This window comes from Melitaea cinxia, chromosome 21 (genome assembly GCF_905220565.1).
Source record: "Melitaea cinxia chromosome 21, ilMelCinx1.1, whole genome shotgun sequence".
Taxonomy (NCBI): domain Eukaryota; kingdom Metazoa; phylum Arthropoda; class Insecta; order Lepidoptera; family Nymphalidae; genus Melitaea; species Melitaea cinxia.
This window is the reverse complement of record NC_059414.1, coordinates 6434887-6461612: the sequence shown is the minus strand read 5'-3', so window position 1 is coordinate 6461612 and position 26726 is coordinate 6434887. Positions and strand designations below refer to the sequence as shown.

General features: G+C 30.9%; 1 protein-coding gene and 1 non-coding gene across 2 annotated transcripts; both read left to right on the top strand.

The window, feature by feature from the left end:
- Positions 1 to 4910: 4910 nt before the first annotated feature.
- Positions 4911 to 4983, top strand: Trnar-acg. Its single transcript has one exon. It is a non-coding gene; the product is annotated as a tRNA-Arg (tRNA).
- A 3998-nt stretch (positions 4984 to 8981) lies between these two features.
- On the top strand, positions 8982 to 19258 carry LOC123664268. Its single transcript, XM_045598861.1, has 3 exons — positions 8982 to 9165; positions 16768 to 16966; positions 19105 to 19258. The coding sequence occupies exons 1-3, from the start codon at positions 8982 to 8984 to the stop codon at positions 19256 to 19258; spliced, it is 537 nt and encodes a 178-aa protein (XP_045454817.1).
- Positions 19259 to 26726: the final 7468 nt, after the last annotated feature.

Sequence of the window (26726 nt, the reverse complement as noted above, 5' to 3'; positions counted from 1 at the left end):
ATATTGTAGTTCAATTAATAAGTTAATAAATCTTTTATGGTCTCCCATAGTGTGATTATTCATAATTTCATTGAAATCAAATCAGCAGGAATTTCTTGCTCAAAATATGGAGCAGCCCGACTGGGGAAGTACTCGACCTTACAGAAGATCATAGCTAAATAATACTGATTTCAAGCAGTATTGTGTTCCTGTTGGTGAGTAAGGTGACCAGAGCTCCTGGGGGGAATTGGGGATTGGGTCGGTAACGCGATTGCGATGCTTCTGGTGTTGCAGGCGTCTATAGGCTACGGTAATCTCTTACCATCAGGTGAGCCGTACGCTTGTTTGCCGAACTAGTGACATATAAAAAAAAAATCGTTAACACAAAATAGACACGTGCAATCCGTTTGATGATATTCTGCAGTTGTGTTCCAGTTCCTAATGGCTAGACTTGTGGGTCTAACAAGTCCCACTCCAACTGTGTTCAAGTGGCTAAACGCTGTAATTAGTTTTGTTTGATGATATAATAGTTCATTAATGTTTGTTAGAAATTCAAATAATTAAGTATCAAGTATTTAATTATTTTTGGTTTCATAAAACTTCCTCGTCGATCTATTTCAAATCAAGGGGCTTTTATGAAATAATTAATATGTATCTGGAAATATAAACGCAGCTATATCTTAAAACGTTATGTTTTTTTGTTTTTGAATAACCATTTATTAACGTTGATGACGTTACATTTGTCTTACAAAATCTTCTAGTTTTTCTCTATAGTACTGTATTAAGATTGTATTTATTTTGCAGAAAATGAATATTCGCGGCATTTATGATCCTGGAGCGCGACTCTCCCTGCGGGGTGTATTTCATAAGGTAGACATATTAAAAATTGCGTCGCAATATATTTATAACAATATTATGTATATTTATTAGAAAATCGGTTGCTTTTATTTAAATAGTAATAATCGCATTGCAAACACGAGAAGGAATAACACAATTGTAACTCCAAGTTTCAAAATGTGCAAAGTAAACTTCTCCTTTCTGGGTTATGGAATTCGTATAATAAAATCTCACGAACGATTTTACAATTGTAACAAAATAATAAATATAAAGTGTTTATTAAAAATAAATTAATATTACAACTTTTTTATTATAGCTGTGTTTGCTCGCAAACGAAAAAAACTGACTTCAATTACATCGACAATTAATACGACGTAAATAGACGAAAACAATTAACAAACGCACTAGTCGTTCACGGCGGTTTTCGAGGGTTTCCCTCGATTTATTTGGGATTCTACCATCAGATCCTGGCTTCCTTGTCATAGTACCACATGGTAAAAAATAGATTTATCAAAATCGGCTTAGAAACGACAAAGTTATTCCCGAACATACATAATGTATATACGGTCGAATTGAGTAACCTCCTCCTTTTTTGAAGGTTAAAAAACAAAATTTATATTTTATATTTTTTTAAAAAGTATCTGCAGAGTTTCTTGCCAATTCTTCCCTGCAAAATCTACATTACGAATCGGTGGTGGTTTCATATTTAAAATAAATAATCTATTTTAAAATTTTAATTTTTAAAATGGCGATTCGAAAGTGCTTTATTAGCTTAGCTTATTTTTACTAAAGTTATTTTGATTTTTGAATAGAATGTATTATGCATACTATTTTTATAAATAAAACAATATAAAATCTGAACAACTGTCAACAAAAAGTCTGTACAGCTTTTTTTAATATTTGTACTGGAAAAGAAGAAGAATGGATGCACTAATTGGCAAATTGGTCACATAGGCTTCTAGTCTGTAATATATATTTTTTTTTGTAAAAGTGTGTTCTTTCAACACTTGTAAAGTCAATATTATGTGCACGCTAGATAAGCAAATTACGATGGGTGCAGCCGGAGGTTTGCTACATTTTATGGTGCGAAAACTGACACCATGTATTTAAATACGCTACCCATATTCAGCATCGGAGCAACGTGCACACTGGAAATGCTAACATAATAGAGGGCATGCATGTTTCAGAAATTCCCCTGGGTCATGCACGTTTTCTTTCACCGTCGAACACGAAATGAATTTTTAAACAAATTCTGACTTGAAAATTTAACGGAATACGTCAGATTTCAACCTGCAGGAAATCAGTAATGATTCACGTGCTGTGCCTTCTCTATCATTTCCGTTTTCTCTCTCTTTCTATTATATTTTAATAATACACTTACAATTAAATTTTTTAAGAAACCGATTTTAAATTATTTTATTATTTAGTAAATAAGACTTACCTACATCAGAAGTAAGGACCTTTTACATCAAGCATACAAATACGTAAGAAAATTTTAGTCGACTCATATTAATAACATTATATATATATGAAAGTAGCTATTATAGATCCACTGTAAATCACTTAACCATTTTCAAAATTCTATATGTTTTAGTATAGAGATAATTATGTAAAACCTAGGGAAGAATAATTACTACAAACTATATTTTTATCATTTAACAGTGCTAGGTTAGTAGTAAGTTCCTTTAACGTCGACGATTTTTGATTCAATTTCCACTGTGTTTTTGTAAATTTCTCACCGTGTTTGATAACGATCTCTATTCCTGGCAAGAACAACATCCCCAAATAGCCCACTGTCTGTGGAGCAACTGAGCTCTTTTATCTTTAAGTTGAAGAATTTTGAATTATTATTAGTTTAATCGTTGTATGAATTTAAAGGTTTTTGTTAGGTATTGCAGGGGAACCCATTTACGGGTGATATCCAGGACGCCCGGGTAGGCAGTCCTAAACCGTATGTCTGCCTTAGCACTTGGGAGTTCAATACAGACCAAGTTCCCTTTTTATTTTATTTTTTAATTTTTTACGTGGGGAAAATCCATCATGGATACTCTCCGGTGCGGTCTCGGCCCGACACGGGCACAGGGGCGTTACTGGAGACGCATTAAGTAGCGTCTCCTACGCACCCCCGTTCGTTGCCTGCGGATGGAGGCCTCGTTGGCTGCCCCCACTCTCACGGTAGGGCACAGCAGGAATTTCCTGTTCAAAATATGGAGCAGCCCAACTGGGGTAGTACTTCGACCTTACAGAAGACCACAGCTAAATAATACTGTTTTCAAGCAGTATTGTGTTCGTGTTGGTGAGTAAGGTGACCAGAGCTCCTGGGGGGCGAGGGGAATTGAGGATTTAGTCGGCAACGCGCTTGCGATACTTCTGGTGTTGCAGGCATCTATAAGCTACGGTAATCGCTTACAATCAGGTGAGCCGTACGCTTGTTTGCCGACCTAGTTATATTTTTAAAAAAAAATGAGAACTCGAAGCATAACAATCGTGCAGTAAAAATATTCCACTAAACACAACCGAGTTTCTCCAATAAAGGATATCCTACATAAACACCAGTACACATAAAACCAGTAAATGTCTAGTACTTAACGCGTAGAAATAATTAATTTAACGTACTTAAAAACTACGAACCGCAACTCGCGACCCAATTTCCATGTTACGTATGACGTGTTACGTCTAATCACGTAATACATGCAACCACTGGATGTACTGGCCCTTTGTAAACAAATACGTCGTTCTTATTTCTTTAGTTATAGAGCTTAAAATCGAATGAAGCGTATATTTTAAGAGGTAGATAGCGGTGAACGTTTCATTTTTATTTTTACCTTCAATTACCCTGGCATTACTGTCTTATAATCAGGAACTTAATTTTTTGATTAAAAAGTTCTTTTTTTGTAATTGTTACTAAGTATGTTATATGTAATACTTATGTAAGCTTTGATTCCGTAAATGAACGTATAACTTTACTTATATTTAAGGTTCAAGGTTATACGTCTTGAAGGCCAATTAAATATTTATAAAGCAATAATTTAGCTCCTTGTGTCATCTATATTGTCATTTATCTATCTATCTATATTATGTGTGTATAATTATTATGTGTTTTCTGACATAATACAATAGTTATCGCTATTCCAATGTTCCAAATTCAAAAGTCTTTTGAATTATCGAAATACCCTTTCAAATTCTCATATTGCTTCATATAACGTTGCAAATCGATAAGAAATACATGGTTTTAAACTATTTACGTTAAGTATGTCCATTGGAACTATTACACAAACGCTCCGAGATGTAAAACTGTTGGTTTCATTCGAATACAGCTTTCGTAACAATTTAATATTGAAATGTGGCTGAGAATCGACACACAAGCCTTTTGGGACTTAATAGAGTAGCAGTGCCTTTTTGTTATTTTATTATTAATAATAAAAAAATTAAGATGGAAAAGACTCTAGTATTATTACTAGTGATGTGCTTTTGTCAATTAACATTTCAAGGTGAGTTGGGATAATCTAAATTTGACGGTATTTATGTTCTATTCTGTTTTAAAGTGACGTTGTTTGTTAACCTTACTTTAAGGCCCTCAGTAATTAAGTAATTAATTGTATATTTACTTTCTGTTTAAAAGTCATAACCTTTAACAAAATTAATTAGATTTAGTTTGTTTTTATTATCTGTAAAAACCTAATTTAAAATAATTAAATAAGACTAAAACCCAGTGAAATAATATACACATTATAACTAGTCGTCACCCAGATGTCGAAATTCGATCATAATTAAAAATTTAAATTAAAAAACCAAAAAAATCATGCAAATCAAGAACCCTTTATAAATTTTTCAATTTGACTACAGACTGACAATCAACAAAAAAATATAATATGTGTGTGTGTCAAATGTGTAATGTTTTTTTATGGATTTAATATATTTTTATGCATAATTAAAAAAAATATTAGCTTTTTGCACTCCTTCGCTATATAAACTATAAGTGTACGAAATTCCATACTCCTCCGCCCGTTTTGTTTCACGTATTAATATATAGATAATATTTTATATATTCTGTTATCTAATATAAGAATGAAAATTCCAAAAAGTCTCCTATCGGCCCTGTGGCGCAACGGATAACGCGTCTGACTACGGATCAGAAGATTCCAGGTTCGAATCCTGGCAGGGTCGCATATAATTTTTTTTACTTTTTTATTTATTAAATTTATTTTATATTTACTTTGTTTTCTATGATACATATATATACAATTCTACATATAAACAATAATTATTTGGGGCTATTTATGAATAATAATGTTAAAAAATATGAATAACTTCATAAAATGGGTTTCAGTACAATTATATATTCTTATTAAACGATTTAAACTTTATAAAGTAATAAATAATTACTAAAAACTGCATAAAACCTATATAAAAAGTATATATAAACATTTTTCGTGCAAATCTATGTAATCTTTATTTATAGCAGACCTTATATAAACTTTTATTATCTGTTGATTGCCATATCAAAAATGAAAAGAAAAAGAAATTTTCTATCTAAAATACGAAAACTAACAATTTGAATTTCATTTGTTTAAAAATGTGTATTTATCTCGCGGTTGCGGAATCCTCAAGTTTAAGCTGAAGATGTTGGGGATAGCGACATTTTATATCACAACGGGGACTGAAGCGGTTGTGAAAAATATATTTTGTTTTTGTCTTTTAAATAACGTGGATTTTTGTTCTATGATTTTGGACCTTTATTATTAACTAGTTTGAACACCTGACTCCTGGTTCAGAAATACGTGATTTGACCGAATACATAATTTGACACTCATGTAGCAACGAACGAAAAAAGAAAAAACCAATACCTACAGAATTCCTAAATATTGCTAGGATATTTATAAAATTTTATAATATTATTATTTTTATTCTTAATTACTGCAATGTTGAAAACTACTTTCGATTACCTAATCATTCTATATATAATATAAAAGCATTATAATGCCATAAGTTTTTTTTAATTATGGAAAAAAATGTATTAGTCTTACTACCCGCAGCAGAGTGTTAAGTTGGTAACCCTTTGTAGCATATTAATTTTTTCAGTTTTCTTCAAAAATGAGAAGTTTTACTTCAATTGTATGAATCTTCTATAACTTACCCGTTATAACTAATTATACAGCTTTAGTAATGCCGTAACATTAAATCATTACTTATTATAATATTGTTATTAAAATTAAGACGAATTTAATAATTAAATAAATGAAATTTAAGGCTATTTTTCATAATCTGGGAACTCAGCCAAGTATGATGAAGTTATATTAGTATTACTGGAAAAATTGTAACGTAATACTATGAAATTTTACTAAAAAATACCCAAACACTTTTATACAGGCACAATTATGTACAATTACGTGCATGGATATGATGTACCTATTTATTATACATTTTATTTGTGTATAAAAATTATTTATTAATATCTACACTTTATAAATGTTAGTCAATCTAGATCATCATTTCAGCTTATTACAGTCCACTGCTGGACATAGGCTTCAACAAGCTAGCACCAAAAATGACGTGAACTCGTGTGTTTTGCATAGTCACCACGCTGGGCAGGCGGGTTGGTGACCGCAGGGCTGGCTTTGTCGCACCGAAGACCCTGCTGCCCGTCTTCGACCTGTGTATCTCAAAGCCAGCAGTTGGATGGTTATCCCGCCATCGGTCGGCTTTTTAAGTTCCAAGGTGGTAGTGGAACTGTGTTATCCCTTAGTCGCCTCTTACGATACCCACGGGAAGAGAGGGGGTGGCTATATTCTTTAATGCCGTAGCCACACAGCATCTAGATAATGATTTCTTAATTGATTTAGACGTTTGGAATAATTTTATGAACTATAAAATTATCATTATTTTTTAATTTTCTATTTATTAAGAAACAAATTTTATAATTATGATTTTACCAATATCTGAGATATATCGCTAAAGCGAATAGTTAAACTGATGAACAGACGAAATTGGTCTAGAGACTATTAACAGATATACTTTTTATTAGCTGTAACAGCAAAAGTTCAAGTAGGAAGTGGAGTAGATGTGTGGCCACTCCATTTAATAAACAACACGCCACACTATACCTAATTTTACTTATTTTTTATACATTTTAAGTAACTGTCAAACGATTTCCTTAATCGCTACACCATTTATCATTATTGTCGAAATCCTTAGATACTTTTACTAATGAGATGTGGTAATTCCAGCTAATGGCTAGTTATCATAATTATTTACTGACATGTCATATGAATTGCATGCTTTAAATAATTCATAATATCGATAAATAATATTAGTACTCTTACTATTGTACAATTTTTATCGTTTGATTGTATCACATTTTTTTTGCAAGATACTAGGTACTATCATTCTTCTATCCATCCGTCTATCCTCATAATTTTTTATATATAAGAATTAAAAGATTTTACGATACAAAATTATCATGTAAACACACCTAAATTAGAATCTCAACGTTTCCTACAAAGCCTCAAAGACGTGTATCTCGAGAGGACGGTAATTCCATTGTTTCGTGGGGAATCAGAGCGTCCGCCTCCACATGGCCTCAATTAATGAAATAGCCTTTCTTAATCAAGCTTGCAAACACTTGACGGCACGTATAATAGCTTGAACAACTTTAAACTCTATTAATGAATGTAATATACTGTAATCTTAGCTCCAGTATTCACATTGCAAAGTAATATGGTAATACGAGTGAACAATAAAGTAGTTCATGGTTAAATGAAAATTGTAATTATTTTAATCATGTCTGTTTTTGTCTTGTTCAGCTTACTGATAAATATGACCAGTAGTTTTGGTTGCGTAATATTTTGATATTTATCAGATTTTTATTCTTTTATAAATATTGCTATATCTTCTTGATTATATATACTGGAATAAAGGAGAAAAAAATGTTTCTACTTCTCAAATTAAAGCGTTCTAACCAGCAAATAAATTATGAAATTTTATTATACTAGTTATTATTTATTATTGAGCATATTCAGTTGAAATATATTGATAACGCATACTAGATGTTGTAACATTTAATTAACTTTTTAATTGATCATTTGAAACCTTTTTTATAGTCACGCCATATTTTATATACTGTTTACATATAGTGGTAGATGTAAATATTTAAGGGTGTATGCTACACTCTGATCACTACTTAGATCATAAAGTGACTTTTAGAAAAAGTAAAATTTTACCCTATGCTTTTCTTGTTTTTATTATTCTTACTTAGAAACAATTGTTTTTATTGTACTGAAAAATATATTTTTGTTTTATAGAACTGCGAAGTTGTCACGAAGTCGTAAATTAAAACTTCAGATATTTTTCAACATTTTTTTGTTGTAAGGTCACAAGTAAATGTTGAATATTTTCGTAAAAATGGAGACGAGATAGTGGGGCAATACGTTGCATACAGGTGCAGTAAGATTAATGTCGTGTACACAGAGTAACGTTTATAAGTACGCACCTACGAGCTATTGCTGATTTTTACGTTATTTTATTATATATAGTCGTTAAGCTGTGAGCACAATCAAAGACTTCATAAGTAAAACTCGTGATAAGTCATGGTCGTGATTTAAATTGCAGTTAAGTTTTTCGTCTTTTTTTTTTTTGTACTAAGGACGATTGAATGTTTTTCACAAATTAAATATTACCGCCTTTCAGTTATCTACTCGAGCTACTATTTGTTCGAGGTTATGCGTGTTATTATTAAACAAAGTTTGATTTCGTTCAGTCTATTGTGTTCATTATAACTATTAAAAATAATAAGCTAATTTGGAGTGTACGACGTTTTAGATGTTGTGATATTATTTTAAAAATTCCAGGAATGCTCTAGCACTGTTACCTAATCTTTACTACAACTCCCGATGACTAAAACAGGTAACACAATTATCGATACGGTGATTTAGTAATGCATAGCTAAATGATTACAACACCTACCCTAACTAGGCTGTTAGACACGGTCAGTTATAATTGACTATTCGACTAAGGTCGTTGTGTATTAGAATCGGACTAGCGAATTATCTACCCTCGAATGTATACCGACCCGTGACTGAAAACGTGATACGCTCTATTTTATAAAAGTAATACGGGTCTCTTTGAAGTGGTTTGATATCAAAGTGAACTCTATAAAACATTAAAAAATGGAGTTAATGAAAATTTTCTATATTTGGACTGTTTTATCGGTTATTTTACTACAAAGTGTGATGATAGGAAGTGAACAAACCTCTTTTGAGTTGCCTGTTCAGTTGGTGGGATTTCCGTTTATCATATTGGCGGTTAGGATCACGAATTTTATAAAGAAGCTCTCGTACGCTTTGAGTCCAGGTAATAATGTTTCACTTTTATATTTTATACTTAACAACTAGAATAAGTTAACTTCAAATATAAATATATATATATATGCGTATTAATATATATATATATATATATATATATATATATATATATATATGTATATATATTATATATATATATATATATATATATATATATATATGTATATATATTAATACGCAAAGCAAAAACTTACCCTGAATTTAACTGTACCCCTTTTTACGAAAATTGTGCGGACGGAGGAGTATGAAATTTCGTACAATTATAGTTTATATAGAGAAGGAGTGCAGAATGCTTATATATATTTTTTTAAATTATGCATAAAAAGTACATTAAATCAATAAAAAACACTACAAACTACCATTTATTTGACACACACACGCACATTATACAGTTTTGTTGATTGTCAGTCTGTAGTCAAATTAAATAATTTAAAAAAGGGTTCTTTATTTTCATTTTTTTATTTTTTGAATTAATATTATTAATTATGGTAGAATTTTGTCCCTTGGGCGACTACTAGTATTATTTAATTTTGTCTATGAAATATTCTCATGTAATATAAACATGAACACAAAATTACCACAAGTTACGAATTATGTCTTCATTAGTTGAATAGATTTCATTTCAGCTGTTATGTTTATGTCACGATAAAAAGCATTCATTGTTTGTTTGTATGCTAATAGTGAATAGTGATAAATCACTTATGCAAGTATTCTTCACTTCCTCTTTCTTATGGGAAGTGAGTGAGTATTATGTTACAATACCGACATTTTAACAGAGTTAAGGAAACCTAGTCTTTACGTTCATTGTATACAGTATTGTATAATGTACGTAATAATAATAATTCAATGGTAATAATTGTATTTGACAAGCAATACGACGACGTAATACATCGAAAAAAAAGGTCAATTAATGCGCATTATTAGGGATAACTCTTAGATAAGGTACTCGTCAGATATCGACTAAATTTGAATTGGACCACAAAAAAAGCACCAGCTTTTTATTAAAAAGAGAATAATCATAGCTTTAGCGATAAGGCCGCCTGTCGCAACTAATGCAAATTTATTATTTTTTTAACCTAATTAAACTTATGTTACTTTTGTGTTGGTGTGCAAAAAGTGTAAATAAATAAATAAATAAATAAATTATAACTGATATATCAGTTGTTTATATCAGTAAAAAGTAATAAACATAAAAATACAGTCGACTTGAAAACCTACTCCTTGTTTTAGAATCGCTTAAAAAGTTAGAACGGCCCAAAGTGACATAGGCCATAAAATATCCCGCTACTTACGAATTATATGTGTCAAAGCGGCTAAATAAATATATTTAAGTGTTTAAGATTGTCAAGTCGGTCTAAAAACAACATAAAAATCCAAACATGGTCATTCGACCTTGTGTGACAAGTATTGAGAAAGGTCCAAAAACTCGCTTTATTTTTGTGTGAGCAATATTAAATTGGCATTATTATGAAACTAAGAATAAGGAACGTTTATAAAATCGTTAACTATTTATATGTCATTACTTCAAATCGCCTACTCACATGGCATGCTTCGGATGAAGTCAGGTCAGTTGAAATGCTACTTTAGAAATGCAGTTTCGTTGCGAAATTTTATTTGGTTTTAAAATATGTGTATTATAAAACCACACGAATATATTAAAAATACTTGATAATTATATACTAATATTATAAATAGGAAATTTAGAAGATTCTTATGAAGGAAACCTTGATTGCTTTTGTATTTTTTATTATGATTGACTGAATCAGCCTGCAAAATAACAGAGCCGGGCCATCGATATAGGAGACAGGTTTTAAATATAACATGTGACAACAATTTTCTTTTGGCCTTTATTCTAAGCTGGTGTGGATCGTTAGTTAAAAATAAAAAAGTCAGTTCAATTCGTTGCTTTAAAGTCTTTATTCTCTGAAACAGATAGTTGATATATTACAAAACTCGTAAATAAATTTAATTGTGTAATTTATGTATGATTTCTGTAGGAATTTAATGTAGAGATAAAATAAAAGTTATATTTATACTATAATTATTTAGATTAACGATTAAACGTTAGTTTTATTTCGTACTTTACAATGCAACCTACTTGCAAATGACCGCTATGACATAACACCAGAGTATTGACCAACTTAGTGAACCTGCGGACATCGTTTCTCGATCCAGTACAAACACAGCCTTACGCACCTACGCTCCTCGCGAAATATGTTGCTTTAAATAATTTAGAATATGTTAAATGTATTACCAAAATATTGGAAGTGGTAAATAAATATTCATAAATTTAAACGTATTGTGTATAAAAGTCGTAAAAGTGTTTAGTTCTGTGAACAATGAATTTCAATAACGTTTTTGTATTCGTATTTTCGTTTGTCGTTATTGTCAATGGGCAAGAAACGTTTTTCGAATTACCAGTGCAGTTGGTCGGCTTCCCCTTTATCGTCGGAAGTGTGAAGTTGACGAATTTTTTGAAAAAGCTCTCGTATTCTCTCAGTCCAGGTGAGTAGAGATTTTGGAATTCTGTAAGTGTATTAATTCGTCAATAAAAGTTCTATATTTTTTTACAGTTAAAATTTTATATAATTATAACACTTAAAAAAATATTTATTTTTAATGAAATATTTGAAGGCAACAAAAATAAACAGTTTGTTTATACGTTGCGTATATTATATAACAATAAGAGGTTATAGTTTTTATTTGTAGATATTTCAACATTCTTCTAAAATCTAACATTTAATAATTTAATAATAAACCCTTATATTTATACATTATGAGGAAGTTTATTGAATCATGATATTGCAAAACATTAATCAAAAATTTGTCGCCTATAATAAAACAGGGGACAGATCAGAGATGTTAAATCTCCATCAATCCGGTCGGCCGGTCAGAATCCATTAATGCTCTGGAAATCAGAAAACGCTGGCGTAAATCGGCCAAAACAAAACCATCACATAATTCACCAGTACGGTATTTATTCCATTTTTCCATCAAAAGCGTAAAATACAAAGTCAGGAACTTTTTGTGTTTTCAGATAATTCACCTTCTTCACGTCTTCGTCTTATATAAAGTTTAGACCTTAGACAATCCGCAAGAATTCTCTTCAGCTGTCCACTGCTGGACATAAGCCTCCCAAGAATTCTCTAGAATTAAGATTTGATTCCTTTCTGACGATGTCATATTTATTTATTTATTTATATTTATTTATTATAGACATAGTAAAACATATTCACATAGAAAAAAAAAAAAAACATTAATAATACAAAAAAAAAAAATATTAAAAACTAGAAAGATACATTTGTCAGTGTATCTTTCAATAATAAGGTAGTCTTTCTTGCATGCAAAGGCGGTCTTATTGCTTTAAGAAATCTCTTCCAGACAACCCCAACTGAAAGGAAATTATTAACGTTAATGTTCGGATTTTTGATCATTTTTGCAACGGCTCTGTGACCTATAACATAAATGTTATCTATATAGTTTTTTATGAGTATGATAAATAAAACATAAATAATATATTATTAAAAATAGGCTTTATTATAGCTTATTAGCTTTAGCTTTTATATAGATATTTGTAGTTTTAGATATTGGTATTTGTACAAATATTTCTTTTCAGTTTGGATGTCTATCCTCCGGTCTCCCTACCATGCCTCAGAGAGTACTTTTGTGGTTGTTACCATAAATACCTGATAGCGATCGTTACTCATAGTAAAAAAATATCCGCAAACCCGCAGTGTAATGTTACAGGCTGGATCAGGCTTTATAGATGTCGAGACAACTCGTAGGTACTACTGAATTACGTCTATGATTACTTAGTTTAATGTTTGCGATGAATTTAAATAATTTTCAACTTGTCCAAATGATGCAAGTGCGTAATATACGCTACACGTAAAAATTAACAGCATAATAAGTTTATTATGCTGTTAATTTTTACGTGTAGCGTATATTAGTAGTTACTAAAACTCGTAGCTATCGTGAGATAATAATATTTTTCATACACGCACCACTGCAACAACTTTTAAATTAACACTCTTCTTTACACTCTTATATACCTACTTGTATCATATATATAATCTTTATATAATAAAGTTTTAGTTTCCAATGTGTATATTTCTTTCCGATTTTTTTTCCTTTTACACAAAAACAAATAATTGTGTTTGCTCGCAAACGAAAAAAAAACCGACTTCAATTACATCGACGAGTAATACAACGTAGATCGACGAAAAAATAGTCAAGTAACTGCACGTTATCAAAGATTACTCAAAAAGTAGTTATCAGATCTCAATAAAATTTATATATGACCACATGACAAACATCAGCTTTCGATTAAATTAAAAATTATTAAAATCGGTACACCCAGTAAAAAGTTATTGCGGATTTTCAAGAAGTTCCCTCGATTTCTCTGGGATCACATCATCAGATCCTGGTTTCCTTGTCATGGTACTAAACTAAGGATATCTTCTTTCCAACAAAAAAAGAATTATCAAAATCGGTACACCCAGTAAAAAGTTATTGCGGATTTTCAAAAATTTCCATCAATTTCTCTGCGATCCCATCATCAGATCCTGGTTTCCTTATCATGGTACTAAACTTGGGATATCTCCTTTCCAACAAAAAAAGAATTATCAAAATCGGTACATCCAGTAGAAAGTTATGCGGTATAATACAACGTAGGTCGACGAAAAAGCGTCAAGTAAAAACGCATTATTAGATATAGCTCGAAAAGTAGTTGTTAGATCTCAAATAAATTTAAATGGGACCAATTGGCACACACCACCTTTCGATTAAAAGAAAATTTGTCGAAATCGCTCCACCCAGTCAAAAGTTCTGATGTAACATACATAAAAAAAAAAAAAAAAATACAGTCGAATTGAGAACCTCCTCCTTTTTTGGAAGTCGGTTAAAAATAGATGGAGTTTTTGATTTTAAAGAAAAAATCAATTTTGACCCAAGCTAAAATAAAATTGCTCGAATACTGACAGTACTTACACGGGTAACGAGGAATCGATGAATTTCCCACAACTCAGCACTCGAGTAAACAAAATTATTTAGTTATCTTCAAATTTTGTTCGACGTGAAGTAAAAAGATTTTGTACATTTTTACAGTCTTTGAAAGCGATAGTAAACAAACAACTTTTAATCATGCAAACATTACGCTTAGAGGTGCAACAATTTATTTTTGCGAAATCACTATTAAGTTGCGTACAGAATAATGTTTTTTTTGCCTATTTCATATTCAATACTCATTTGAATTCTCTAAATACTTTAGAGTCTGATCCAATATTAATTAATGTTTTTTAATAAACGCTGATGATGAAGGAATGATTGATAAATATGTTAATCATTTCATTTAATATTTAATTCTTTTGTTTTAATATATTGCGATATATGTAAGCATAAATTAAAGTATGTTTGTGTTAATTACTTTGTGTATTTATATTAATTAGTATGTAAATTTATTAACACAAATATATTTTTTTCTTTTATAAGTACAGAATTTTCTCGAAACGGTTAACTCCCTATAACTAGAATAAGGACTAGATTAACTTGAAGAATGTATGAAACATATTTTATGTAATACTCTAGGTAACATTTACCTCATGTCACGTAATCCTATATATGTATAGCAGTCGAGATATTGTTTCGCTAAATATATCATTGTCGTAGCAAAAAATACTTCTGTCTTTATGCGTTGCATCAAGTTTTACCGGTTTTGTTTCGTAATAAGTATTAAAACAATGTTTGCACTTGATTTATCGTGTAGTAGGGTACTGGAATAACTTAATAATAAAAGTATTAGTGAACTAATTATTTTTTTCTTGCATGCGTGCTTTATTTATTAGCATTACAGGTATTTTGTGTGAATTGAATAATTTTCAATTTGTTCTAGACCTATATCTAAGTGTTTGATTGCTTGAGACTGTTTAAAAGGGATATTTTGGGTGATTAAAACAATGTCTATTTTTTAGTAGGTCTGCGCTATATACTTAAAATGTATAAGGTTCTAGAGGAGATCCTTGTTGAATTCCTCTGTTAGTCGTATCGCTTTTTGAGTAATTTATAAATATACCCATTGAAATATATCCATTTTTTTGCGTCCACGACCGTTATTTTGATATTCGTAACATAGATGACGCACCGATGTTGACGTAATAAATGATTGACTAATATTGACGTTTTAAGAGAGTCTAAGAACGAGAATTAAAGTTACAAAATGATTGAGGTTACCTTTCAAATAGTTTGTATATCTATGTGTTTTATTAATTTTATGTAATGCCATTATTTCTTGATTAACTATAGTACTCTCATATATGTTGATAGCCTTAATATTGAAGATTGACATCAATATGTTGACATGATGTATGATTGGGTAATCTTGACATTTTTATAGTTAAATATCTATTAAAAGGTTTATGGTAAAATGGTCATTTGAGACGAATGCGTTATTTTTCCTTCATCATTACAGCCTATACAGTCCACTGCTGGACATAGGCCTCCACAAGTTTACGCCAAAAATAACGTGAACTCATGTGTTTTGCCCATAGTCACCACGCTGGGCAGGCGGGTTGGTGACCGCAGTACTGGCTTTGTCGCACCGAAGACGCTGCTGCCCGTCTTCGGCCTGTGTATTTCAAAGCCAGCTGTTGGATGGTTATCCCGCCATCGGTCGGCTTCTTAAGTTCCAAGGTGTTTGTGGAACCTTGTTATCCCTCAGTCGCCTCTTACGACACCCACGGGAAGAGAGGGGGTGGCTAAATTCTTTAGTGCCGTAGCCACACAGCACCCGTAGCCACACAGCACATTTTTTTCCTTAGTAGAACCTTTTTTGCGAACATTTCTAACTCCTACTTTATACTGCGACCGTTAATAATTGTAAGTTCACCTATTATTTAAAAAGAGTGCGTCTTTAATAAACTGTAGCTACATCTGTACCACGGATCTGAAAAAAAAATTATTCCCATCAAGCCAGACAGAACTCTGATTGCGACAATTTTAATTGCAAATACGTGAGTCACAAAGTCATATGTTTAAGGTCACACAACTCTTGCATAAATAGTCACGCGATTGTTGGAGCGTAAATATCGCCTTTAAATACGCTACTTTTAGACTCATATTATAGCATTTTAAAAGTTTGACAAAAAGATAAGTTTATTTTTAATAAGTGTTGAGACAGAAAATAGGTTAAATATGACCTATCTTTTTAAAACGTTCCTATCTAAATTTATCCATTTATGTCATGATAAACGATTTGAAAATAACAAAAACTTTAAATACATAGATATAGGTGATAAATTAGTTGCTTCTATTGATCAACTGTCATTACTATAAATTGATCATTATTAAAATACAAAGTTGTCTAGACCATAACAAACATATTCTTAGTATATACAGATGTTAGCGTAACAACCACTGCTGTGACCGCTGGAATATGTCTATAAATTTATGCGAGTAGACCGTTTTGAATTCAAGCATTTACCGATACGTTTAATACAGAAAGTCTGAAAGAAAGGTCATTACTTTGTTATTGTTATAGGACAGTAGAGTACTTACTAAGATATTTATGTTAAAGTAAATTATTTTGTGGTTCCAGCTACATACCGATCAAGAAGCCGTCGTGAGCTGACATTTGCGAGTGAGACGTCGGATCCCTTCGACGCGCAGGAGGTAGAGAAGTACATCACAGCTGAGTTTGGTGCGCGTGCGTGTGTGTTTGAGCGCGTGTGTGCACATTACGCGACACGTGCACGCAAACACCCAAAACCTCAAATGGATTGGCCTGATGTTTTTAGGTAAATATTTGAGATGATTAACTTAACCTAACCTACGGTATTTAAGAAGAGAAAAAAAAGAGTTGCCTCAAAAGTAAAAGCTATTTATAATCTAAATAAAATATTGCAAATTAATTTACGACTACAAATGTATTTTACTGTACAACCAAAAACATATTAAATAGTAATATCGTGCGAAAAAAACAACTAAGTACCAAAGTCGGCTAATCGCTAATGGTGCGCCTTCTTCCAGACAACATTTAAAAGAAGAGCATGAAAAAATAATAAATATTTACAATATAATATAGTCTTAGCATTTATCAGAAGCTACCATTTTGAATATAGCTGCTAAAAAACCTAAAAAAGACGTAAAAATTGTGAATGGTTCAATAACCTAGCATTTACTGTACAAAAGTAACCTTGACACAACACCTCATCCGAATCCATAGGTTTCTACATTACGAAACTTTGAATATATAATTTCAAGGACAGGTGATTCGGGTCAAGTCATAGTTAGAAAGAATTCGCTAACCGATAAGTGGGACAGTCACAGACGGTGACGTAATTTACTACGCAACGGACGTGTCACGTAGGCTTGACCGTCCATTGCAAATACTTACAGTATAATTATTAGTGATGCTATAGCGTCTGGATACTAATAGTACAGTTTTAACATTTTCAAAAGATTAACTATTTTATAAAAGTTGCTTGGAAAGGGTAAAGATAAAGTTAAATTTAAAATATGATATTGCAATCATAAGTTGTGTGAAAAAAGCTTAAAATTTACTATGACATTTATAAAAGGAATTACATATATTACCAAGTTAGAAAATAAAATAAAATTGCACAATGTTCTGTAGGTATATAAACCTAAAAATTTTAATAGGTAACTACATATATTTGTAATTAATATGTTAAGATCACATTAAATGCTATTTATACTTATCTACAAATATCATAAAAAGGAAATTTTATTTGGAATCAATAAATTTTGAAACCAACCGAATGATTTTGATAAGCTTGTACACAATTAGAAAACAGAATAACAATATGTGACGTAGGCTATAAAACATCACACCGTGATTAATAGAACTGCAGCTTAAATTGTCAATACAGCTGAAACCACGAAAGGTTTCCTTTGATTATAACAATAATTCGAAAGTAAAGTAAATAATGAAATTGGTATCATTTATTTCAATTTCATGTAGTGTATGGTGGATTACAGTTGCACTAGGCTTTGCCGAGGTGAGCTAGTATTATGCAAGACCACAAAGACTTTCACTGCTCGTGTTATTAAACAAGGACAATTCAAATTGAACTTTATAGTCCTATAAGTTAGGTCTACATTCCTACTTAAATTTTTTAATTAGTAAAACTGCAGAGTATTATTAGATAATGTCAAAACGATTCCTTATTTCGATATCAAAGAGTTTATTTTTAAACGAAATTGAGTATACATTTCATCATCTATTCTCTGTGGTTCCCGTAAAAATTAATACCGGAGATGGTTATGTATAAAGAAAATTATTGTCCTTTGTGCAGTATATTTTCACATTTTGTAAACATCATAATCTCTGTAATATTTTCTTGAGAGTAGGAAGTTGGTTAAATTATACGGTTAATAAAAATAATTTTATTTTGTTTATATGTTTTTGTATAAAAGAATATTCCTCGCAGTTGTCGTGAGTTTGATTTTATAATTAATCTTATTTCTGTGTATGTGTCGTATTGTTATTTTGATTCTTATTTAATTAATAAAAGAAGTTTGATATTATATGAAATACATTGGCTATAGTTACGAGATTAACGTTTTTAAAACTAGATTAATGCCAATTCATTGACAATTTGCCAGCATGGAAGCAGGCACAAATTGATACAGAATTTGAACTGTTTGAGGAGCTATAAAAGCGAGAAAGTTGTAAAAAAATATCAAATCCGATAAAAATGCGTTATAAAAATCATCAATGATTTAAAGAACAAATAATTCCCAATTTTTTTTTTGAGAAATTCGTATTAGGCTTACTTAGTTTTTATTTAATGGTAAAGTTAACTGTAAGAAAATATATTACCAATGATATTGTACGTAACTTTAAGTAGAAAAAATGCTAAAAGAAAAAAGTATGGTAATATCATTAAGGATTTAATTTTTATTTTCGCAGTCAATACAAGCGGTCACCGGACCAATCTAAGGAGTTGTACCTCCTGAGTGTATTCCTCGGCGACATCGTGGGATCTCCTCTTCTATGCCATCAGCTCGGAAAGAGAAGAGGCTGCGATGAAAATCTTCTAGGAAATACTAACAGTAACTCATAGAACTTTGGATTAGTTAAATGGTTTTGTTTGTTTTTAGTTTTTGTGTTAAATTTAGGATTAAGGTAGGTGTTTGAGGTTTTGCAGGTTTAGGTAAATATAATAACTGACTTTCGATCACGCTATATCTTTAGTAATGGATAATGTTTGAGTCTAAATTTGAAGTTTTATAATTTTTATTTTTTGTATAAGTTGTAATTTTTTTTTAACCAAAGATTTGGTGCTGATTTTAAATTGATTTATATAAAGTTACTAATAAATAAATTTCTTTGTGTTTATTATATTAAAAGAAGCACTTTTTAAGAAGTTATCACCACACTCGTTAACGATAGGTATGAATTTTCGATATTTTAAAGTAATAATATGTAAAATATTTTAAATTTGAATTATTATTTGTGATAAAATAGAGCGGACTACTTACCATTACTTAATTATGAACTACCCACGTCAATTTACGTGATAGTATATAAAAATAGTTTTATTTTTATTAGGTGAAACTGAAATATTGTTACCATTTTTTGTTAAGTTTACGCTACATAGAACATTTGAATTAACAGAAATCAAATAGAGTTAAGATTACTTTTTAATTGTCTATGAAAATGCAGACATTATCAGGCAGTTTCATTTGCGTAACTTTTACACAAGTTCCATTATACTCGCTATGACAAACACCAAATAGGTAGTCCCCACTTGGACACACATAATACAAACATAAATATTCAGACCATGACAAACATATTTTGTGACCTGCTCAAATGTTAAGTGTCGAGCTACTAACGCAACAACTTTTTACATAGACCGTTGCACCAACATACTTACATAACATAAAACACGTAAAAATGGATGTACAGCCAAATATTTCTATTTCCAGACTTTAAGTTACATTTTGTATAGTTTTTTTTCAAATATCTACACAAGAACAATGATTTATAGTTTTGTTGATTTTTTAACTGCTAAGCACTCACACCTGTTGAAGCCAAATTAAAGGGAAGTTGTAGGAAGTTGAAAATAAGTTTCTTTTATTCATATCTTATAAAAGACTATTAAAAACTAATTTTATTCCTTTTATGTTTTTTAAATAGAACTTTGTTATACACGAGACATATAGAGGATTTATTATTAAAAACCTTTTTCAACTCTGTGGTCAACTCCTGTCTTCTAATAAAAAAAAAAAGAAAAATTAAGGTTTGGCCCTTAAAATTTGATTTCTAATGTACTACAGATAGATTTTAATATAAAAGATTTTAAGTACAAAATAACACCTTTATACGTCATCTATTAAACGTTATTACTACGCCGTAGAATAATAAAATAGGAGAAAACTAGTCTAGTTATTGTTATTGTTAATAAATCAATAAATTAATGTTCTCTTTTAGTCTTTTTATGTTCATTGTAAATAAGATTAAATTTATTCGATCACAGAATGTTTGTTATTAATATAAATAATTTAAAAATGCGTTGTACTTTGTGGGCCAGTTTCCCCTGTTGTGAATAAAGTTTATCCTGCACATACATTACGAAAACACTTTGATAGCACGAGGTAGAATAGGCCATTGGAATCTGTTGCGCCACAATCAAGAAACAAACTTTAAGATAGGGTTATTTAATGTTTAAGCGAATTTCACTAATTATAGTGAAACAAATTTTTCTGATTCGTGTCACGGGACGAGGTGAGCATAGTTGCTGTAAAGTATCCGAAACATCGGACATCTAAAAAACTTAATAAACCGCGATAAAATCCGAAAATGTTGTTTCATTATAACAAGTTTTAGATTCACATTTGTGAGTAGAAATATCTTATAAATACAATTCGATGGTAAAAGAGAAATATAATACCATAAAATTTTACCTTTTGGATAAAGTCCTCCGTTGGATAACATTATGAACATTATTAACTGGTGAAACAGGCCCTGTGTATATTAAAATAAATTTTGTAAATATTGCGCGCATTAAAAGTTACCTATATTATATAACTACCTATAACTTTTATGATTTTAATAACAAATTCAAAAGAGCTGACATTGTTTTTTTGATTTTTTTTAAAGTTTTTAATTATAATTAGGTGTTGAATATTAATTGATTGAATCGATCGATAGATGGTCGATGATGGCTAATTGATATTATTGTAGTAAATATTGTAAACTATTGGTAGAAGTGGTTTGAAAGAACGATATAAAAAAGGAATGGGATAAATATGCAATCAATTTAGTTAAGTTAAATGTAAGAGACAATATTGTAATAAGTTAGTACATATTACTCGTATTTTGTCTTTTTGGTACCATTTATTACCTTTTTGAAGCTTTTGGCCATTGTACTGTATTGTGTTGTAGTGTATTGTGCTTGTGGTATTAATACTGTTCATATCAATACTTTTGTAGACTTTGTTCTTTAAGATTCTCTTTTTATTATTTTTATGTGACTACTTATTTAGATTATATAAAACAATAAATTAAAATGAATCCGTGAATTTTTCCTATAAGCTGCCACATAATGTGTTCTAAGATCTACTAAATTGTGTATATATAATATACTATATATTATAATATACTTAGTACTGTCAAATTTTTTATACTTTTATATTTAGGTACAATAAATAAATACTTTTTTAAATTTTATTCTTGTGTTTAATTCATTGGAAATATAAAATTATCTTTCGATTGAAAAAAACAGCGACACCGATTCACCCAGTTTAAAGTTCTGAGGTTCTCAATAATTTAAAAAAAAATACAATCGAATCTCCTCTTTTTTTGAAGTCGGGTAATAATTAATTTAAAATAAACTATTGGATAATTATTTACATTTGTTTAAAACTTACCCAATATTTTTTTTTTTTTTTTTTTTTTTTTTTTTTTTTTTTTTTTTTTTTTTTTTTTTTTTTTTTTTTTTTTTTTTGTTTTTAATGTACGTACTTCTTAGGATTAACATATTTTTCAATTTCACAGCAAAATGTTGCGGCAATCATGATATTAATATGGGTATCGGAAAGATGAAACTGTTTCCGGTATACTTCAACATGGCGGGAAATTTAGTAGTCATTTATATGGTAACGATATAATTATAAAAAATATGCAGCTATGTGGTTCATGTTTGGTGAGGCTATTAATTAATTAAATAATCGAGTAGGCTTAATATTTTGGTTGACAGAGTTTATTTTAAACTTGTATAATATTTCTACAAATATTTGCAAAAATTACCATATTTTTGTTACTTTAAATAATTATTTAGTTCGTCCTATATCCGGTACTACACATGATTTTTAACCGACTTCAAAAAAAGGAGGAGGTTACTCAATGCGACCGTAAATAATTTTTTTTTTTAATGTATGTTCGGGGATAACTCTGTCGTTTATGAACCGATTTTGATTATTCTTTTTTTTTGTTGGAAAGGAGTTTTGTTCCAAACTCGCTCCTGATTCGTCGCGGAAGGTGCGGTCGGCGAAGCCGGGCCTACTTGGCCAATCTGCCGCCGTAACGCCGGACCAGTGGGCGATAGATCGGGGTATATATCGTCCTCATTGCACGGTCCTGAGGAGGGAGGCGACCTTAGTGTTCGAGGGAGCCTCTCAGGAGTTACGAATCGCGTCGAGCTTGAAAGGCAACCGCTAGCGGTATCGCGGAAGTGCAACTGTGTCCCTGTGATTCCGCCCAGGCGTGAAGGAACACCCCATAGGTTTTAGTCCGTGCGACTCGGACATACCCTCCAGCTCCCCCGGGCTGTAGGCATCCGTTAGGGATTTCCTCTGGGTAAAAAAAAAGGAGATATCCCTAGTTTGTACCATGATAAGGAAACCAGGATCTGATGATGGGAACCCAGAGAAATCGAGGAAAACTCTCGAAAATCCGTATAACTTTTTACTGTGTGTACCGATTTTGATGATTTTTAATTTAATCGAAAGCCGATGTTTATCATGTGGCCACATTTAAATTTCATCGAGATCTGATTACATCTTTTGGAGTAATCTTTGATAATGTGTAATTACTTGACTATTTTTCGTCTACCTATGTTGTATTACTTGTCGATATAACTGAAGTCGGTTTTTCTTCGTTTGCCTACAAACACAATTATCTAGTACTAGCTGACCCGGCGAACTTCGTATCGCCTAACACAAACTTTATCGTATGGTATTAAAGTTCAAATTGACTTTTAAGTATTATCACAAATCTTTTGTATGGGAGTATAGAAAAGTGTTGTTTTTAGACTTTTTCAGGAAATTTAAATTTTTTTTAGAATTTTTCTCTCCGTAAAAACCATCCTCGTACTTCAAGGAACATTTTAAAAAAAGAATTAGCGAAATCGGTCCAACCGTTCTCGAGTTTTGCGCTTAGCAACACATTCAGCGACTCATTTTTATATTATAGATTTAAAAAGTATACATATGAATTTTGTTTTTAGCGCTACCTAGTATTATGTATGTGTACTACGTTGTAAACTTGTAAATGCTTCAGACTACGCTATTGCCTCTCGCCATTATAGTTTGTCACTGTTGAAAAAATACGTCAAGTGGTTTCTAAAAGTGAAGTAGATGGCGTTGTTACACAAAATTGGCTAAAGTACATTACAGGTACGTATATAAATACTTTTTTTAACTATTACCAGGTAAGTACCTATTTTATACAAAATGTACGATGTAAACTTTTTTGATCTGTATTAATGGTGTTCATATGTGTGGTTCATTTATCTGAATGAATAAATCAACACTTTTTTCGAGCTAAGTCCCGTAGAATAAAGTGTTCATTAGTGACCGTGATAGCTTAAAAAATACTTAAATTGAATGAATGAATGAATAAAAATTCAAATTACGTACTTTAAAGGCTTAACTAAATTTAATTTTTAGGCTATGCTTGTAATGCTTTAATGAATGATAAAGTTACAAACTTATTGAGATATAAAAGGGCCATCCTTAAACTAAGTCACACGTTAAGGGGTAGGGAGGGGTAGAAGAAAGTGTGACATTGTGTGACAAGGGGTAGGCAGGGGTCCAACATTATGTGACATCATATTTCAAAATATAAATTATAAATGAATATGAATTATGAATTTATACGTGTAAAATTGCAAAAAATGTGAAGTCACACTGGGGGTAGGGAGTATAAGGGCTCTCATAAATGTGACCATCTGTAACAAGGACGGTGGAGGAGTTAAAATATTGTGAAATTTATGTGACGTAAATTATGGGTGACCCCTGACTTATAAGTGTCATATTTTTCAAAAGAATAATATATTAAAACCTACTAGGGATCTTAACCTACTGAGAACCTTAGACCTTTTAGGATTATGGTTTGTTGATAACAGTGTAGTTAACACTTATCATTACATTTTTGACATAAAGACATGTCTTGTCAATACCGTTGGTCATCATGCAAGGTCATGGTGCAATCGAAGGGCATATCCTAAGGGTGTCTCTCAAAGATAGCATCAGAAATGAGATTATCTGTGAACGAAAGTAACCGACATACCCTACAAATTAGCAAGTGGAAGTTGCGGCGGAGGTTGGATGATGATGATTGCGGAGGCTGAAGAGAGAGAGAGAGAGAGAGAGAGAGAGAGAGAGAGAGAGATAGTTGTTGATCACTGGAAAGCTGATTTTGCAGGAACTCATTAGATCTCATTAACTGCAAGCTTTAGGCTCTCTAGCACAATACCTAGTGTGTAATAGGAATGTGATTATACATATACGAATATACACAACTATTTGCTACAAGGTTAGTTGCTAAAAAAAGGATTAATTATATTTAATAAGCCTTTGGTTTGAGGGCGAATACTGTATAATTGGTGCGATAGTAATCTTCTGAATGTATCTATAATTATGAAAAACTAAAGTATAAAAAGTAAAGTAATGTAGGATATTGGAGTTTCGTGTCAAAAGTTAAATTTTATGTAAAACATACGTCACAATTATGTCAATACGTCATAATCACATTACTTTCAAAAGGAATTTTTATGAGTTCACTAGCTGACCCGGTGAACTTCGTATCGCCTAACACAAAATTTATCGTATGGTATTAAAGTTCAAATTGACTTTTAAGTATTATCACAAATCTTTTGTATGGGAGTATAGAAAAGTGTTGTTTTTAGACTTTTTCAGGAAATTTAAATTTTTTTTTTAGAATTTTTCTCTCCGTAAGAACCATCCTCGTACTTCAAGGAATATTTTAAAAAAAGAATTAGCGAAATCGGTCCAACCGTTCTCGAGTTTTGCGCTTAGCAACACATTCAGCGACTCATTTTTATATTATAGATTTACAATAAAAAACTTGTTTAGTTTATTGGTTTTGAATATACATATATATTTGACTGATAAATGTTACAGCTTCGAAAGTTTTATATTTTCTCTAACAGAGTAATTTATCTTACCGACCTATACTGATCTCATAAATAAGACGAACCTATACATAAATGTATTCGACGTTTGAACGGTCCCGGCTAGTGGCTCCCTTTTTACTGACGGTGGTATCTAGTACACATTCTTTTATTGCTTAAATATGCTCGTGTACATAGAAACTGATAAACAGTACCCCAAGAAACATCTGATTTTTTGATAATGACACCAAAAAATGTAGAAACATATAATCTATTCCTATATCTTTAAAATTCACCATGTTCTCAACGAAAACGTCTGAATTGTATGGAGAGCACAGCGCTATGTCAATGGATTTTGTATTAGCTTTGTAGTTTTCTATAATTTTGAAGTCATGTTATGATGTATCTTAGATAATCTCGTAATGCTGGTATATATTAAATTAATAATAATATGCATTATTAAGTTTTAGATGGTACACTTGAGTTTACAGACTCTCCATTCGACTTCTTCAACTATCGCACAATTCTTTCAAATGTGTGGTGATTGGTAAAAAGGACAATATGTAGAAGTTCATCAGTGCCCCAATTTCCTTTTATTCGCTTTTACCTTACGTAATTTTATCAGTCACAATTCAAACGGGTGACCTGTCTGTGTTGAATTGTATTTACAGATAGGTAGGTAAAGTAAATCCATATTATAATTACGTGTCTTACGATTGGATCAAGTTAGCTTTTTAAATCTAAAATATACAGTACAAGTCCTTCTTGTAAAGTATTATATAATAAACAGAATATCTTGAAGCTTCTTAAATGTATTTGAAGATTTTTTTTTAATAAATACATAATTGATATTTGTATATATTTATAGTTATGTATATAATTATAGTTATTAATGTATTTAATTATAGTTGTCGCATCAACGATTCACCTTTAACATTCCACTACTGGGCTAAGACCTCTTTCTTTATTTAAGAGAAGGATCGATATTAATCCATCATGCTGCGGGTCGATATTTTGAATATAGATTGCTTTCAGGTATCTGTGATGTCGCATCAATAGTATTTTAAGTACAATAGATGCCAACCCAATTACTTTGTAATTAGAGTTTTTTGTGTCTGGACTTTACCTTATAGATGGATAAGATAATTCTTAAATAACAATAGTAGGCTAT

Bases quoted from the DNA above. Each gene is read 5' to 3' on its own strand.
- LOC123664268 (XM_045598861.1), top strand. From the start codon at position 8,982: ATGGAGTTAATGAAAATTTTCTATATTTGGACTGTTTTATCGGTTATT. The intron at 9,166-16,767 runs GTAATAATGTTT...TTGTGGTTCCAG, and splicing joins CTCGTACGCTTTGAGTCCAG to CTACATACCGATCAAGAAGC. The intron at 16,967-19,104 runs GTAAATATTTGA...TTATTTTCGCAG, and splicing joins GATTGGCCTGATGTTTTTAG to TCAATACAAGCGGTCACCGG.